The sequence below is a fragment of the Podarcis erhardii genome, assembly GCF_964252035.2.
Source record: "Podarcis erhardii genome assembly, chromosome: 3".
Lineage (NCBI taxonomy): Eukaryota > Metazoa > Chordata > Lepidosauria > Squamata > Lacertidae > Podarcis > Podarcis erhardii.
Window position 1 is genome coordinate 87953912 of NC_138507.1, and position 17649 is coordinate 87971560.

Below are 17649 nucleotides of genomic sequence, written 5' to 3' on the forward strand. Positions count from 1 at the left end.
GTTTCTGTAACTTGGAGGATTCAAACTTATGAATCCCACCCCACAATGAAGTACTACAGACCCAGCAAAGCTGTACCAGCTGATTTTCTTTGCATATTCATATCAGCTCCAATACTGTTCCTTTAAGAGAGGGAGTTGTTGGACTTCAACTCCCATCAGCCCCAGCTTCATGGCCAGTGGTCAGAGATTAGTTGGAATTTTAAGTCCGACATAATATGGACGGCCACCAGTTGCTCATCCCTCTTTTAAGATGGGCCTCCATAGGCTCATGAAGGTGTCTTGTTGATAGTTATCACAGAGGGGAAAGGCTGAGTACATCATGAAGATTTAAGTAGCCTTTCTCCCATCCTGGAAATTATGGCCATGCAGCTTCACACATGTGGCTGCTCACAGACAGCTGTTGTGCCGATAGAGCCTCCCCATTTTTCTCTCCTCTACAAAAAAGGGAATTCTCTTGTGTCCCTATAAGTAGGAAATGCGCATGCAGAAAAATAATCTTGTGGGGCGGGAAAGGAAGCCTGTTAATATGCATCAAATGCCTTGCTCTCCCCCAAAATCTTTCTGACCCCTCCATCTGCTATGTGAAGTCTTGGTGAGCAACATTCATGGAAGACTGTGTGCGTTGGTGCTTTGCATGGCTTCATTATTATCTATTTCGATTGTATGGTTTATACTGATAAGGCAAATGAATTGATTTTTAAAGGAGAACATATCCTCCTTTCTCCCAAATATGAGCATAAGCGTATCCTGGTGTTTTGAGGACAGGCGTGGCTCTAGAATAAATGGCCCTGCCTATGGTTGTGGCAGCGCATCTTCCATCAAAGCAAGCACAGCTTAAAGATGGAGCAGCAGCAGAGCACTGCGCTCCTTCTCTCTGAGGAGAGATGGCTGATGAATGTGGAATGTTTTCTGCGTGAGAGTTTTGGCAGTTAGCTTAAACCCAACCAGTGGCCATCTTGAAGGAGAAAAACGAGACAGCCACATCTGTGAAGTGTGCTGTGATGCAAAAAAATAAAAGGCAAATCCAGCATGACTCCCAGGCATATTTGGAATAAGTCACTGTCTCTTTCCTCCCCTCTTCCCCTTCTCTCTGCAAGATGGCCAAACAATAAGCCACTTCATGTCTACTGACATTAAATCAGCTGAGGTGTCCTGAGGAGCTTAGTGATGAATGAGGCTATAGAGTCAATAGGGGTCATTCATGTGTCCTAAGGGGATCAAGGCAGGGGCCGGCTAAGTATCATTTTAGGAGCTAGAATAAGGGAATAAGGGAATTTCCCACAAAAAAAGGGAAGGTTGACAGCTATGCCCTTTTACCAACTTACTGGCTTCAGCAGCTGCAAGCTTCTTCCTTAGTCTGTGCACGCAACATCGAAGCGCATTGGTTCCCCCAAAGAATCCTGGGAACTGTAGTTTATCCCTTGCAGAGGTACATTTCAAAGCACCCTTAATAGACTGCAGTTCCCAGGATTCTTTGGGGGAAGTTGTGTGTTTTAAAGGTATGGCGTGTACACAGCCTTACTCTGGCAGCCATCTTTCTTTTGGGATGAGTGCATCTGGCACTGAGTCCCTGTTGCAGTGTGACTTGCTCCTGACTTAAATGAGAATTTTAATGAAACCTCATATTTCTCATGAAGGTTTTTAACTAAATCTAGAAGGGTTACAGCCCTACAATTTTTCTTGGATTTTTGAGAGTGTTAAGCTCGGCAAAAGTCAAATAAGTACAATGTGCCCCGCAAGATGAATGCCTCGCAAGACGGAAAACTCGCTAGACGAAAGAGTTTTCCGTTTTGGAGGTGCTTCGCAAAACGAATTTCCTATGGGCTTGCTTCGCAAGACGAAAATGTCTTACGAGTTCCTGCGGGGTTTTTTTCCTCCCCCCCCTTTTTCTAAGCCACTTATCCGCTAAGCCGATAAGCCGCTAAAAGCCGCTAAAAGCCGCTAAAAGCCGCTAAAAGCCGCTAAAAGCCGCTAAACCGCTAATAGCGCTAATCTGCTAAGCTGTCAATGGGCTTGCTTCGCAAGACGAAAAAACCACTAGACGAAGAGACTCGCGGAACGGATTAATTTCGTCTTGCGAGGCACCACTGTAAATGTATGTTATGGTTGTGCATAGACTAATTCAAGGGTTTGTTTGTTTGTTTGTTTTCCAATTAGAGCAGAAATATTAAGGTGCTGTATCTCAGTCATTTCTTGGTGGAATTTTTTGCTTTTAATGGGCAGCTTATAAGTGTTCACCATGTAATCTTGTTATGATCTGGACAAGTCACCCGGATTTTACGACGATTACAGGATGTAGGCCTCAGTATGCTAGAACATTCTTTGATGCTTCTGCCTTCCCTATACAAGTTCTCCTCCTCCTCCTCCAACTTTCTAAAGAGTATACATGGATTAAAATATAATACACCCCCTGCCCACAGACTCATCAGCTGATAAGATACAATATAATAAAAGGGAAGTGGTTTGGGAGGGAAGAGGTAAGCGAGCAAGTTTGGGTACCAGTTCTTGGAAATCATGTAATTTCAGCAGTATCATTTGATTGGGACAGATGGGGTGTTTCATCTTCAAAAGTACCTTTGGGTTTTAAGAGCTTTTTTGGTTTTTTTTGCCTCGCCAAAAACCCCCCTATATTTTTCACTTTAAAAATTCAAAGGTGTTGTTCAGTGTAGCCCTACCGTGTTCCATTCTGCTGCTTGTATGCGCCAGCAACCGCTTAACTTGGTTGTGATTCCATAGCTTTTGTTTTTTAGTAAACAAATAAGAAGCAGAGATGATGGTGCTTCAATTATGCATACAGTCTGGGGTTTGTCAGTTGTTATGCCAGTGGGAGAAATCTATATTTGGCTCCTATAAAACCAGTAGGAAAATCACTGCTGATACATATCCAACAATGAGATATGACTTATTTAGTATTTCTCCTCTGGCCGTAATCACACTTTAATGTGGTGTCTCCATTACAACCAGCACCCCCTCTTCCCCCAAGTAGTCATCTTCGCTCAACCCTGAGTGGAAAGATTCTAGGGATCTGCTTTAGGTTTTTGTTCAAACCAGTTCACCTGTTTTTGCTTAAAAAGCGACACATCTGCTTTATGTTACTGTTGGCTATTTTAAGATCCATTGCGTGGTTAGTCAGAAGTTTTGAAAAAAAACAACAATAATAATGAAAATACGTGATTAATAGCCCTTTGGCCCAATTGCTCATCCATTTCAAGGTGTGAGAGAGAGTAGCGCATTTGTGGTTGCGTAAGTTGCAGCTGTGTGCTGGCTTAGTATAGTCTGAGGGCCAAACTAGACAATTAGTTATATAAATATGTGTCTCCCTAACTGTAGAACTTATTTTTCTTTTTACAGGGCCCCTGATTTGAATTGAGACTCTAGGGTGGGGCATATGCCCTTTTTTAACCCTTTCCCCTCAGTTTGGCTTCCCCACGCCAGCAATTTGCATAGAGAAATAAAGCTCTCTTTGAGACAAATGAATAATTTGTCAGTGCATGGACAGGCCCCCAAATCTAGATCTGGATTAAGCCCTCTAATCTCCACATTAGGGTACTGATACAGATCATCTACTACCTTGGCAACTGGTATATGCTTATATCCAACAATCGTACACTTATACTAGCTACATATCTCAGCTTAATTGATGTATTTGGCCCTGAGATTAATAGACTCTGCAGGGATCTTTGAGGCACACCTTAAGCTCCATGTATTCACCTGCAGACTTTCAGTGAGTCTTGTTGAATTGCATCTTAGAATGGGACCATGTAATTCTCTGTGATAGGAGGACAGGTTGCCTGAACCAAACATTTCCTTGTTAGTTGCTTAGTACAGTTGCACAAGCATTTCGGTTTCTTAGATTTCACTGCTCGTGCTTTTAGCATTTTAAATCTTGAGATAACTGAGCACCTTGGGAAGGCATCAAACTGTCGGGTTTGGAAACTGAAAACATGGTGAGGCCACAGTAACTATGACCATAGGCAGGAGCAGCACAGATTTCTCTGGAGTATCTTGCTTAATGGTTCTGAAATTCGAGTTGGAGGGGAATTTCTCTTGGGGATGTAGGAGGGTAATTCATTCTCCATGGCCTCTTCGGTTTTTGGCTTCCCTGCTGAAACTGATGCCAAGTGCAAGGATGAGTGTTATGATTTTCCATACACAAAGAGGACCCATTATCCATTCAATATGAATTGTGTGTATATATATTTAGATGAAGGAAAATGACAAAATAAGAGTAATAGTGGAGTCTCTCTCTGACAGCCTGTTCTATGCTTCAGTGCATAGTTGCTGTAGAGCATAGTTTCCAGTTGCAGCTTCCCAGCTCAGATATAGGGCTATGCCTTGTCTTCTGGGTCTATGCTATGCATTGGCTGAAGGGCATAAGTTTGGCCTTACGTTTTTGAATAGCTGGAAAGAGCACAGCTCAAATTTTAAAGGTTTTTATTTTTAACATAACCTTCCATGTTTTAATTACTAGCTGCTGATTATATTGGGCAGTGTTAAAATGTGTTAAATATCTCAGGCTTAGTACTGTTTCCTGTCTGGGAAGCATTGACATTTGTTTATTCACTATTCCAAGACTATGAAGGCAACAAAAAGTGTGGAATTTTTCAGTGTTTCTTTTTTTATTTTTCTGCAAGGTACTATAAATTAGACTTTGAAGGCTCCCGTCATGTGTATCTCCACTGATGTTTTCCTTATGCATGGAGGTTCTTTCACCAACTCCATTGGGAAGTTGGCCCTGTGTGAATAGTCCCCCCCCCAATATATTGTGATTGCTTAAAGTTAATTCCTATGGTAGCCATTGCCAGTCACTCAAGAATGGAGGGGGGAAATGTTTGCAAGGTTTAACTTTTGCTCACTCCTATAGATCCAAGGGAAGTTTTTACGACAGAATATTGGCTGAACTTTCAGATTGATCAAAATTAGCCATGCAAGCAATAATAACAATAAAATATTATTATTAATAAAAATAATGGGGCAATATTGATGTTGTTAAAGGTTGAAGCTATCCAATGAGGAAATCCGACAAGCAATCTTGAAAATGGATGAAGAAGAAGATCTTGCTAAAGATATGCTGGAACAGGTAATATGCTTTGTAAGGGCTACTAAACATGTTGATTTTAATGGGAATATTTCTCATCCTCTTTTCACTCATGTCATGCTACTCATTATCTAGAGCAAGGGTCAGCAACCTGTGGCTTCCAGATGTTGTTGGACTGCAACACCCATTATCCCTGACCATTGTCCATACTTCATGGTGCCTCATAAGAGTTTGATTCCCAACAGCCTCTGGAATACCACAGGTTGCCCCACAGTGGGCCATACTACAACTTGAAGGCAGCCTTTACTTCTTGGAATAACTGCATTTGGCTTTGAAATGTAAAAAAACATCATCTCTCCAACCTAACACTCACATCATGTTAATATGTCAATTTTCTTCAGAGTTCCTTCATAGCTGTTGGTCTACTAAACTAATAATAATAATTTCAGATGAACCAGTATTAATTTACTATTGTGAGGGAGGGCAGTGCTGGTCCTAAGACTTAAGAAAGAAAGAAAAACAGAAGGAAGAAAGGGTAGTGGGAAAAATATTTAGAATTGGGGGTGAGTGAGGTAATCTATGTATCTTTTAAAAATGGTGTGCTGAGCTAGTGTAGGGTAATGTATGACAGTGTGGTGGCCTCATCTGATATTTAACCTCAGCCACAAACTTACCAATTGCCACTATACTTTATTTCAGTTGCAGGTGATGCTTTGGTATGGATCTCATCTGTGCCATTATTTTTGCTATGGTAGTTTTAGTCCCTTAAACCACCAGGTCTGCAATCCTGTATACCAGGCATCTCCAGCCTTCAGCCCTCCAGATGTTTTGGACTACAATCCCCATCATCCCTGACCACTGGTCCTGTTAGCTAAGGTTCATGAGAGTTGTAGGCCAAAACATCTGGAGGGCCACAGGTTGGGGATGCCTGCTATATACACTTAACTGGGGAGTAAGTCTCATTGAAGGCCGTAGGTCTTACTTCTGACTAGATAGGCACTATGAGTTCTTTTACATGCTAAAATGAGATTAGTATCTCCCTTTGGAAGGTCCTTTGACTTTCTGTTGAGCCAACCTGGGCATTATAAGTATGATCAAAGACTGGGATATAAATCTGCTTAAATGAATAAATATTCCAAAAGCTCTTGGTTTGTACATTAGCTTGGTGTTGAGAGTATCCACAAAGAACATTGCATTCCAGTTTTCAGTGTTCTTTGGCTATTATAGCTTCCTGCACTACCATTATCACATCTATGGATTGCTGGCATTTAAGCTGCTCCTTAGTATAGAGGAGGGAATGATAAAAAGCAGAACCATTGTCTGATGTTTCTTGCAGGCTGTTTGTTTTAGCAACTAGGGAGCTTTTGTGCGTGTGTGCGTGTGTGCGCGCGCATGCGCAGGAGCACACACACAAACATACACACGCTTTGCCAGGCCAAAACATTACTCCCACTAGATATGTAAAAAATCTGTCAACGTATGAGCTTTTAAGTTCAACACATGAATAGGAGCCTCTATTGAGCATCTGCCCAGTCACACTGATATTCTTCATTGTCTCCCCAGGGCAAAACCATTTTTAAAAGTTGGGGGGGGGGGGGGAGGAATAGTCAAAGCTTTGTGTCTACTGGAGGATGAGTGGGCTCAACACTTTTAGGGCCAGATTGTACTTCATTTACACCCAGGAGTGGCCATTAAGGGAGTTCTTTATTGGACATACACTGCCTATAGCTGTTAGATATGGGAAATCCTATATGGAATTTGAAAGTATCTAATGAAGGTCACAGAGGGGAGAATCCAAGTCAGAGAATCCAACCAGATGTTTCAGAAAGGTCACTTGTATGACCACAGCTGCCTTGCTTAGAAATTACAGTCACATGGGGAATTCCAAGCAGCATTTTATTACAGTAGGCAACCCTATTAGTTGACTCTCCTGCTGTCTTCCCCTTGCCCTGGTTACGGTAGTTCCCTCATGCTGTCTTTTTTTCTCCTTTTTCTCCCCACCTGTGGTTCCAGCTACTGAAGTTTGTCCCAGAGAAGAGTGATATTGATCTGCTGGAGGAACACAAGCATGAAATTGACCGCATGGCTCGGGCAGACCGTTTTCTTTATGAAATGAGCAGGTGTATATATACTACATATAAATGTCTCTGTCTCTCTGTGTGGTGTATCTGTAGGCATGGCAGCAGGAGGGAATAAGAGCAGGGATGTTATTCAGAATCTCCTGTTTGCTTTTTCAAGCTGTTGTACTTGTCAGCTAAAATTGATCACAAGCCACTAATAGAAATCCCTTTATCAAGATATTGCGCTCCCAGCACTGCATAAAATGTTGCAATTTGCAACAGAGTCTGATGCCAAAGACTCATGTTGGTTTTGCCTATGAGTGCCCTTGATGGAAGGAAATATTGGAAGCTTGTTAGACTGAATAAATATATTTCTATGCATCTGGATTGTTTCTCTCTCTCTCTCTCTCTCCTTCCTTCCTTCCTTTTCATCATTTCACTTGAAATGTTAATGATAGCCCTTAGCACTCTGCTGTACTATACAGTATCTTAGTGCTCAAAGCCAAATGGCGGATGATGTTTCTTATATTCTGCCAGCCACCTTATTTATCCAACTCACTGAGGCTTTAAAGCATCCTTTGGTTCAGGGGTGAGGAACTTGTGGCCCTCCACCATCATTTCTGACCCTTGGCCATGGTGCCTGGGGCTGATGGGAGTTGTCATCCAACAACATCTGTTGGGCCACAGGTTCCTCATCCATACCCTAGTCATTTTAGGTTTTGTATAAATACGAACTGCGCTCATAGTGGCTTTGTTTTCTGGGGCTCCCTTGAAATATAACCCACATCTTTCGCTACTTTAGGATCGACCACTACCAGCAGCGGCTTCAAGCATTATTCTTTAAGAAGAAGTTCCCAGAGAGGCTTGCAGAAGCGAAACCCAAAGTAGAAGGTAAAGCGAAAGTTTTCAGAGACCATTGCAGGACTTGCAAAAAGATGCTGGGCTGTAGGCAACTGAGTCGTACTCAGAGTAAGCCCGTTGAAATGAATGAACCTAAGTTAGTGGCGTTCATTAACTTCAATGGGTCTACTCTGAATAGGAATAGCATTGGCTGTCTTCCACTGGGTAGTGTCGCGGTCAGTGCAAGGCAACCACCGTGTGGTAGGTCCAGTCACAATTCTGACAGTGTAGTTTATATTGCCTGGCTCCTCTCTGTCTCTTTCATTAGCTAGACCACCATCCTATGTGAGACCCACTATGTGTGGGTACCTCTGCCTCACTTGACAGTAAATACCAAAAAAATTCCGCTTGCTGCAGCTTCTGGTTTTCACTTTGAATGGAAACCAGAAGTTGCTGTATATGCTCTTCACTGTAATGAAAAAGCTCTTTAGTGACATTCTTATACATTTTTTATTCTCGAGGGAAAATGACTGGGGCAGGGGCTGTTTGCCTTGGGACTTGGGATTTGGAAGAAGGATGATTGCCTCACATTTGCTGATTGAAATGGCACCACTCTGTTAACTTAAGGGAATTTCTTATCTCTCTCTTTCAGCTCTTCTCCTGGCTTCCAAGGAGCTCACACGTAGTAAGCGGCTGAAGCAGCTCCTGGAAGTCGTTTTAGCCTTTGGCAACTACATGAACAAGGGCCAAAGAGGAAACGCCTATGGCTTTAAGGTCTCCAGCCTCAATAAAATAGCAGACACCAAATCTAGCATAGATAAGTAGGTTTATTTGCTTACTTGCTTGTTTATTCCTTATAAATATTTTTATGTTGTTCTTCATTAAACATTCTCTGTTGGATGGGTGGGTCCAAGTGAAATATTTTTTGTTGCTGTTATAAAGAGATATGTTTGCTTTTTGTTTACATGGCTTTTATTAAAGAAACATAAATGCTGATGCTTATCTAACCCTGAACTGGTGAGCCTGACTTCATGCCAGACATCTTGCATGGCATGTCAGTTATTCCAGATATCCTGTTTTTTTGCCTCATTCATATCTGTTTTTCTTAGGAACATTACGCTGTTACACTACCTGATTATGATCTTTGAAAAGAACTACCTAGATATTCTAGACATGCAGTCTGAACTACAGCATCTTCCAGAAGCAGCAAAAGTCAAGTAAGCTTGGGGCTGGGGCTGGCATTAAAAATTCAACAAAGGATGGGTACTAGATCATTGTGTTGACATTTGCTCATTCGGCAACCTGACTAGAGGCGACATATAATAATGTGTTGTAAAATAGGCTGTTAACCTGCAGTGAAAAATGGAATATGATATGTACAGCATTAGTGGCTAGATGTTGTAGATTCACATGATGCTGCAGCAATAAATCTGCTAGCACATTTGCAAAGCTAAGCAGGGTCCAGATTGGTTTCAAATTGGATGGGAGACCATGTGTTGAGATTGCTGCATTGCAGGAATTTAGGCTGCATGACCCTTGGGGTCCCATCCAATTCTACAATTCTACATTTCTGCCACTTTTTATAGCCCAGTATACTATTGCATGAAAAGCCAACAGTTATCCCTCAACATTAGTAGTTTTCCATGGATCTTTATGGTCACTTTTTATTCAACTAATCAAAAGGGGTTATTTTACTCATGCCACAATGTACAATTCTTGCCTGGGAATAAGTCCCATTAAACTCAGTTTCATTTCATTTTCACTTTTTTATTACATTTTAATCTCACCTTTCCTCCAAAGACTTCAAGGTGATGAACATGCTTCTCCCTCTCTACCCATTTTCTCCTTACAACAACCCTGTCAGGTAGTTTAGGTTGAGAGGCAATGACTGGCCCAAGGTCACCCTGGGAGCTTTGTGGTCTCCCAGGTCCTAGTCTAACACTCTTAATCACTACACCATGCTGGCATACTTCAGAGTGGATGTGCATTGTATTCTGCTGTCAGTTTTTGGGAGGAGGGCATAATAATGTCGGTGGGGAGGAAGAAGCTGATCCTCTTTAGATGATTATTCTGGTGCTGGGTTCCTGCCTGTGCGTTAAGCAGGTAATAGTTAATCAATGGAATTCCTGTCCTGCCTTTCTGCACTAGGTGCCCAAGGTCACTTAAGAACAGAAAATGATTAAATTTGTTAAAAGATACATACTAAAAGAGAAGGTAAGAACATAAGTCAAGATGTCAGGGACTGGGCAGAGGAGAAATGGTGGAGACTGCTTCTCCAGCCTGACCCTTCCAGAGAAGGAGGTGACAGTTAAGAATTACAACAGGAGTTTGAGGAAGGTTACAACTCAGAGGCAGATGAGCAGAAAAGCTGGGAAATGGGAGAGGAGGAGGAGGAGGAGGAGGAGGAGGAGGAGGAGGAGGAAGAAGAATCATCAGGGGAGAGACAGCTGAATGACTCAGTGTCTTTAGAAAGCATTGCAGCCCCCGCCCCTTCCAGAACCCAGTGGGCATTGAAAGTAGGAGAGCAGAGACCTCAAAGGCGAAAGGCTCTTTCCAGCACCTGTAGCAATGACTCATGAGGAAGTGGGAGAGACGGAGGGGGTGGGGTTACACTTGGAGCAACACCATTACTAAAAGTGGCTGCATTTCTAAGCCTATCTCTGTGAATATTGAATAAATAGCATTGGTAAGAACTTTCCTTGTTTTATCCATTCCTGGCAACCTACTGTGGGGGCTTGGATCCTCTGAAACCTGACACAAGCAGAATGAAAAACTAGTCAATAGCAAACAAATAACCAGTCCATTAGTCCCCCCAAAGGCCTTTGTTGAAAGAAGAGAAGCAGAAGCTCTCTGCTTGATATAAAGCTGGCCATGTCATGTCAAAATTGGGCATTTCATTTATCCAGAGGCTGAAAGGCTTATTCTCTTCTGAATAGTGTGGGATCTTGTGTGTGAGTGCAAGCAGCCCAGGGTCTGAACCCTCTTATTAAAAGATCGTGCAACACAGAATGGACCTCTTCTTGCCACCTCTAAAGCATCTGGTGTAGGGCTGGGGCCGGAGGCAGGATACCAGACTGGATGGACCAGCGATCTTTACTGCCTCACCAGTTCCTGTATTCCCATGCAACACTGCCCTTTTTGTTTTCAACTGCTGTATGTCTTTCTGTGTCTCCTTGCAGCCTGGTGGAGCTGGAGAAGGAAGTGAACAACATAAAGACTGGATTGAAAGCTGTTGAAGCTGTAAGTATTTCGTGGTTTCCAAATACTCACTCGGGAACTCGGGCACTGTGTTTTTGGTGAGAGAAGAACGAGCTTTTCTTCTTTTGTCAAGCACCGCCTGTTTCCCTAAAACCGTCTCCCGTAGGGCTGGGCTGATGATATTACCAGATGTACCCCTTAAGAAACTTGTTTGATCTGCTACTGAGAGCTGGGGGAATGGGAGTTTGACAAATGACATGCCCTAAAAATGTTGGAACACTTGCCTTTGCTTCTTTCAGAGAGGTTTGGTCTCTGAGCAGGTGTTTGGCGTGGCCTCTGTGGACAGGTCTGAACGGGTGGGGTGTAGCCTATGTATCAAAGCATTTAGCAGTGTCCAAAACATCTGCCAAGGAGGGAGAAAGGCAGGGAAGCAAGCAGGTATGGAAGTGGTGGTCACACAGCTGTACGGTGCTGCAATACAACCAAGGATGGGGGAAAATACTGATTCAAATTGTACTTGGCAAACCTACCTGATTCACTTTTTCAATACATGAACTGAAGCTCAGCCATCCTTCAAAATTTGCACTTCTCAGAATTTTGTGATGCAGTTCTGCAGCCAAGTAATTGAATAAAAAATGCATATAATAAACATGAATTTAAATGCATGCTTGTGAAAATAATATTAAAAAATGTTCTTTATTAGGGGAAATGGCTTTGCAAAAATGTGTATATTAACAGACATCCACACTAAAATGCTAAAGGGAAGTCCATTGCTAGATCTTTTGCCATGACCATCTTACAGTTAGAAACCTGTAGTAACTTTCTGTGGCACTTTCTGTGAATGAGATGTCCCTTGCTGAGAATCCCTGTAGACCAATCTGCTGAGAGTTGACTATTTTATTTTATTTTTACTTTGCCTTTTCCCTAATGGTACTCAAGGTAAAAATGTAGAAAAAGCAATATTTTTTTTAAGAAAAATTAAGCATTAATATAAAGCTATATACAGTACATATATAAAATCTGCTTAAAACATGAAAACAATTACAATAAAAATAGCATGACACCAGCCCTTTCATTAAAGCTGTCAGTTCTCAAAAACCTATTGGAAGAGGAAGGTCTTCACCTGCCAGCAGAAGGACAAGGAGGGAGCTAGTCTAGTTTCTCCAGGGAGGGAGTTCCAGAGTCTGAGAGCAGCCACCAATGGGGCCCAAGATCCTTCAAGTAGCAGAGGACAGGTGGAGCATTGTCTCTCACACCAAACATGGCTGTTTCTTTTCCCTTTTGCCCACCCCCTGCACCACAGGGTACAGCCTGGCATGTAGCTGCCTTACACCAGCTTGTTCTGTCCATCAAACTCAGTATTGTCTACTACTCTTGTCATGTCCAGGGATCTTTCCCATCCTATTCTGTATGCAAAACACTTGCTTTACCTGTGAGCTGTGGTTCCTGCCCTGACTTCCCTAGCACATTTCTAGTTCAGTGGATCATGCATCCATAATGGAGCAGAGAAGGTACCTTATAGTTGGTTGTTCAAAACAACCGCCGATTGAATTGCCTGCCTACTTTCTAGGGATAATAATAATAATAATAATAATAATTTATTATTTATACCCCGCCCATCTGGCTGGGCCTCCCCAGCCACTCTGGGCGGCTTCCAAAAGAATATTAAAATACTATGATACATCAAACATTAAAAGCATCCCTAAACAGGGCTGCCTTCAGATGTCTTCTAAAAGTCTGGTAGTTGTTGTTCTCTTTGACATCTGGTGGGAGGGCATTCCACAGGGAGGGCGCCACTACAGAGAAGGCCCTCTGCCTGGTTTCCTGTAACTTGGCTTCTTGCAGTGAGGGAACCGCCAGAAGGCCCTCGGTGCTGGACCTCAGTGTCCGGGTAGAACGATGGGGGTGGAGACGCTCCTTCAGGTATACTGGACCGAGGCCGTTTAGGGTTTTAAAGGTCAGCACCAACACTTTGAATTGTGCTCGGAAACGTACTGGGAGTCAATGTAGGTCTTTCAAGACCGGTGTTATATGGTCTCGGTGGCCGCTCCCTGTCACCAGGGAGTAGCTCAGTGCTTTCATTTCATTTCATTTCAATGTTATATACTTGGGGGTAATCACTGTAGAGCTTTGTTACTACAAGCCCTGTGAATAGAATCACACTGGACAAACAAGGAATGGAGCCAACGGGCTTTTGCAAAACAGAAAGACTCAGTCATACTGGGCCTTCTCCAGGGGATTGTGGTCTGGTGAACTGAATGTAGGACCTAGAGCCAAGAACACCTACTTTCTCCTCTTGGCTGTCCACTGGCTTTTCTGTGTGGCCTTCATAAAGTCATGCTACTTCTGCCTCCCACCTGTGATTTGGGATGACTCTTTATCACCATCGCTGTTGCAGCAAAAATACGTCAAGCAGCAAGAACCAAACATCATTGCAAGGCTAAATTATTACATTGTAAAGTTTATCATCCAGTTCATATTATCTTATTAAAAAGGTAAAGGGACCCCTGACCATTAGGTCCAGTCATTGCCGACTCTGGGGTTGCGGCGCTCATCTTGCTTTATTGGCCAAGGGAGCCGGCGTACAGCTTCCGGGTCATGTGGCCAGCGTGACTAAGTCGCTTCTGGCGAACCAGAGCTGTGACGGAAACGCCGTTTACCTTCCCGCCGGAGCGGTACCTATTTATCTACTTGCACTTTGACGTGCTTTCACATTGAATTATTTGCGAACACGGGGGCTGCTTTGAATAATCTCCCCAACTGAAGATACATTTATGTAGGGTACTTTGGAGAGGAAACAGTGTGATATTAATGCCGAAGTTTAATTTATGGATCTACTTCAGATGTTACAGATATAGTTGTAGTAATGTACTCAGCATGGGTCTGTGATTGTTGTTGTTTAGTTGTGTCCGACTCTTCGTGACCCCATGAACCAGAGCACGCCAGGCACTCCTGTCTTCCACTGCCTCCCGCGGTTTGGTCAAACTCATGCTGGTAGCTTTGAGAACACTGTCTAACCATCTCATCCTCTGTTGTCCCCTTCTCCTTGTGCCCTCCATCTTTCCCAGCATCAGGGTCTTTTCCAGGGAGTCTTCTCTTCTCATGAGGTGGCCAAAGTATTGGAGACTCAGCTTCATGATCTGTCCTTCCAGTGAGCACTCAGGGCTGATTTCCTTAAGAATGGGTCTGTGATATATACCCGCTAATCCTGCAGTGTGTGAAGTGACCCTTAGCGGTGTTAGTTGTGTGAGTGCAGCACAGGGTATGGACCGAACACAAAATTTTACATTCATTCTCCCTGGACTGGAGAACATTATTGCTCCTGCATGAATAGCTGGTGACATCAATAGTATCTCAATATGCTAGATAGCCAGGGAGTTAAGGTGCCCTCTCATTCTCACTCCCGACCATGGGGAGTAGAGTGGTGGAACCAAGTATCCCCTGAACCCCCCCCCCCATTTACACTGTAAATGACTTCTCTCAGTTTGACTTCTCTCAGTCTGCAGGTTCAAGATCGCTGTCAGTTGACTCAAAACACAATGTTCATGGGTTTTTAAATAAAATGCTAATGGAGCTGGCCTTTTTAGTTACAGTCCTAACATAACATGATCTTGTAGTAACTTCTGGAGCATGTGATGCAAGGACTAGAATGATAGAGTTAGAAGGAATCTTGTCAGTCACCTGGTCCAACCTCTTGCGGATGCAGGAAACCTACTATTTCAGCATCCCCAAGAAGTGGCCATCCAGCCTCTGATTAAAGTCCTCTAATGAAGGAGTCCACCACCTTCTTGATACAGTTTGTTCCACTGTATTCATCCTTTTTCTTGTAGTTGGTGTAGTTGGACACTGAGATCCAGTGCCAAGGGCCTTCTGGCGGTTCCCTCATTGCGAGAAGTAAGGTTACAGGGAACCAGACAGAGGGCCTTCTCGGTAGTGGCGCCCGCCCTGTGGAACGCCCTCCCAGCAGATGTCAAGGCAATAAACAACTATTTTACTTTTAAAAGACAACTGAAGACAGCCCTCTTTAGGGAAGTTTTCAATGTCTGATGCTATACTGTTTTTAATATTCAGTTGGAAGCCACCCAGAGTGGCTGGGGAAACCCAGCCAGATGGGCGGGGTATAAATAATGAATTATTATTATTATTATTATTATTATTATTATTATTATTATTTATTTGAACCCATTGACTCGGGTCCTGCTTCTGGCAAAAAAAAATTTGTTGGTTCCATCGCTTCAATGCATTAAGCCAACAGTTGGCTGAGTGTGGTGTGCAAGCCAGGCCTTTGGAAATGCTGCTCAGCGCTCGCTTCCACGGAATGAAATACTATTCAGTGTGCATTTTCAAATCTCAAGTTTCATGTGGATTCACAGCGGTTGTGGCAGAGCCAGTTTGCATGATAAATATTGAGAAGGTCGCTCTCAAGTTCTGACTTTGTTCCTTGACAAGCTCGCCCCACCCCTCTCCAGCAGGCACATTTCCCCTTGCATGCTAAGAAAGCTCTGTGTGCCCAGAGCTCCTCTGTGTTGGCTGTTTCAGGCATCCAAGAAATTACAGGATAGTTGCAGCTGTTGAGTGATAAACCATAGATTCGGTTTGGTTTCAAGCTTGTGAGTTGTTTGCCCAGTGTCCTTGCAGTACCTTCTCCTTCCCTTTCTTGGGCAACATCTTTTTCCCATTCATACACCCGTCCCCCTCCCTCCCACCTCTGTTTAGCCTTGGCAGCCAGCACCTCCCCGTCTTGCTCATTCATTTCACTGCTCCCCCCACCCACTTTTGGCATGTAAAAATGCAGCACTATAGCAACAATGGAAGGTCCTTGTTGGGAGTGGACTTGATGGAGGGGGGGAGGGAAGGTGCAACTCTTGACTGCGTTCCAGCGTGTTCTCGCCACAGTCCTGGCTCTGACAGTTGAGAGGGCTCTTCAAAGCCCCTTATTACAAACACAGGGCTAAAAATAGGTTCACAGTCAGCTGCTCAACAGAGGCACTTTGTAATCCTTCACTTCCCAGGGCTGGCAGCACCATTTTAAAAAATGAGACTTGAGTCCAGCTCTGAAAAACTTCAGAGAGTGAAGCAGGCAATGCAAAGTATATCAAAATGCAAATTCATAAACACTCTCCATTCTCTGTGAGCCCTGCCAGGGCATCCATCTGCCTTCTTGCCAAATGTGTTTGTAGCTTTTACGGTGAGTACTTGTTTTTTTTGTTTTTTTTTTTAACCTGCACTAACTCTGACAGAGGACGAGATGGTTGGACAGTGTTCTCAAAGCTACCAGCATGAGTCGGACACGAGTAAACGACTAAACAACAACAACTCTGATAGCGTAGATTTTTGAGCACAGTGTCTTAACTTTCACTTCTGAATTTTGTAACTCCCTGTGAGAGTTGTTGTTCAGCAACACCTGGAGAGCCAGAGTCTCTCCCCCAAACCAAACCCTGTGCCATCTTAAAGAGAATATCTAATGCCCCAGACAATCCCAGCACAAGTTAAAACTGGGGGTATTAGTAAGCCATTATTGTAGTCGGCATCTTTCTTACAGAAGGAAAAGATTCCCTTCCCTGAGGATCTTGCAGTCTAAATGCTGATAGGAAGAGATTGGAGAAAGAGAGAGGGTGGCATGGGTAGCTAGCTAACCCTTACAAAGCACAATTAAAGGTTTTTGGGGGCTCCCAGCTCTAAATGCGAACAACCCCATAATATTTCCATGTATTGTATAGTTGTCTTTCATTTCTTCCGTCTGCATCCCACCAGATTCCAAGGAACTGAAGATGACATAAATGGAGGTTACCTCTCTCCATCCTCTAGGGATGGACAGATCACGTCATTTCTGGCCCTAGTCAGTTTTGCAGATGTTAACTCACAAACCCATTCCATCCCATTTCTGTATTAATATGTGATTTTTTTAATAAAAAATAATATGAAAATTTGAATACATGTTAAAACACATCCTTGAACATGTATTTTATCACAACTTGTGTATTTAAGTATGCAGTTGTCCTAATGGGAATCCAAGAAACTTCTCTTTGATCCTCTTATCTTCACAACAACCTTGTGAGGCCGATTAGACTAAGAGTGTGTGATGGGCCCAAGGCTTGCCATTGAGCTGCATGACGAAAAGGCGTTTGAGCCCAGGTCACCCTGTTTCAAATCTCAAGAAGCTTAAGTGTTCAAAAGTCAGTTTGTGCTCACTCAGTTGTGAGATCCAGTTCTCAAGGCGCTCGCTGCTGTTCCAGGCAAATAAGTTCATTTGGCAGATAACCTGAATATGGAAGTTCAAGGCAGCACCAAACTACACATGCTCAGAACTGCAATCTCAAAAAAAGAAAAAATGAAAATGAAAGTGGGAGATAAACCACTATCTGATTAACGATTAGTTTCATTTGGTTTGGAGGAAATCCAGCATGCTATAATGGTTGCACAAAGGCAACAGAACACCCAGAGGTTAGAGCTTATGCCTTGCCCATTATCAAGCCTTGTGGTGAATGGAGTTGCTTTGAAAGGAAGAGTAAG

At 43.1% G+C, this 17649-nt stretch overlaps 1 protein-coding gene across 6 annotated transcripts in view; it reads left to right on the plus strand.

Annotated features, from left to right (window-relative positions):
• DAAM2 (dishevelled associated activator of morphogenesis 2) overlaps positions 1-17649 on the plus strand; it is a 220789-nt gene that overhangs the window by 182588 nt on the left and 20552 nt on the right. For all 6 annotated transcript variants that reach the window (XM_081854131.1, XM_081854136.1, XM_081854135.1 and 3 more), the window contains 6 exons: positions 4996-5080; positions 7052-7158; positions 7901-7989; positions 8591-8759; positions 9048-9155; positions 11118-11178. In XM_081854131.1, the coding sequence (XP_081710257.1) occupies positions 4996-5080; positions 7052-7158; positions 7901-7989; positions 8591-8759; positions 9048-9155; positions 11118-11178 (619 nt within the window). The remainder of the gene's footprint in view (positions 1-4995; positions 5081-7051; positions 7159-7900; positions 7990-8590; positions 8760-9047; positions 9156-11117; positions 11179-17649) is intronic.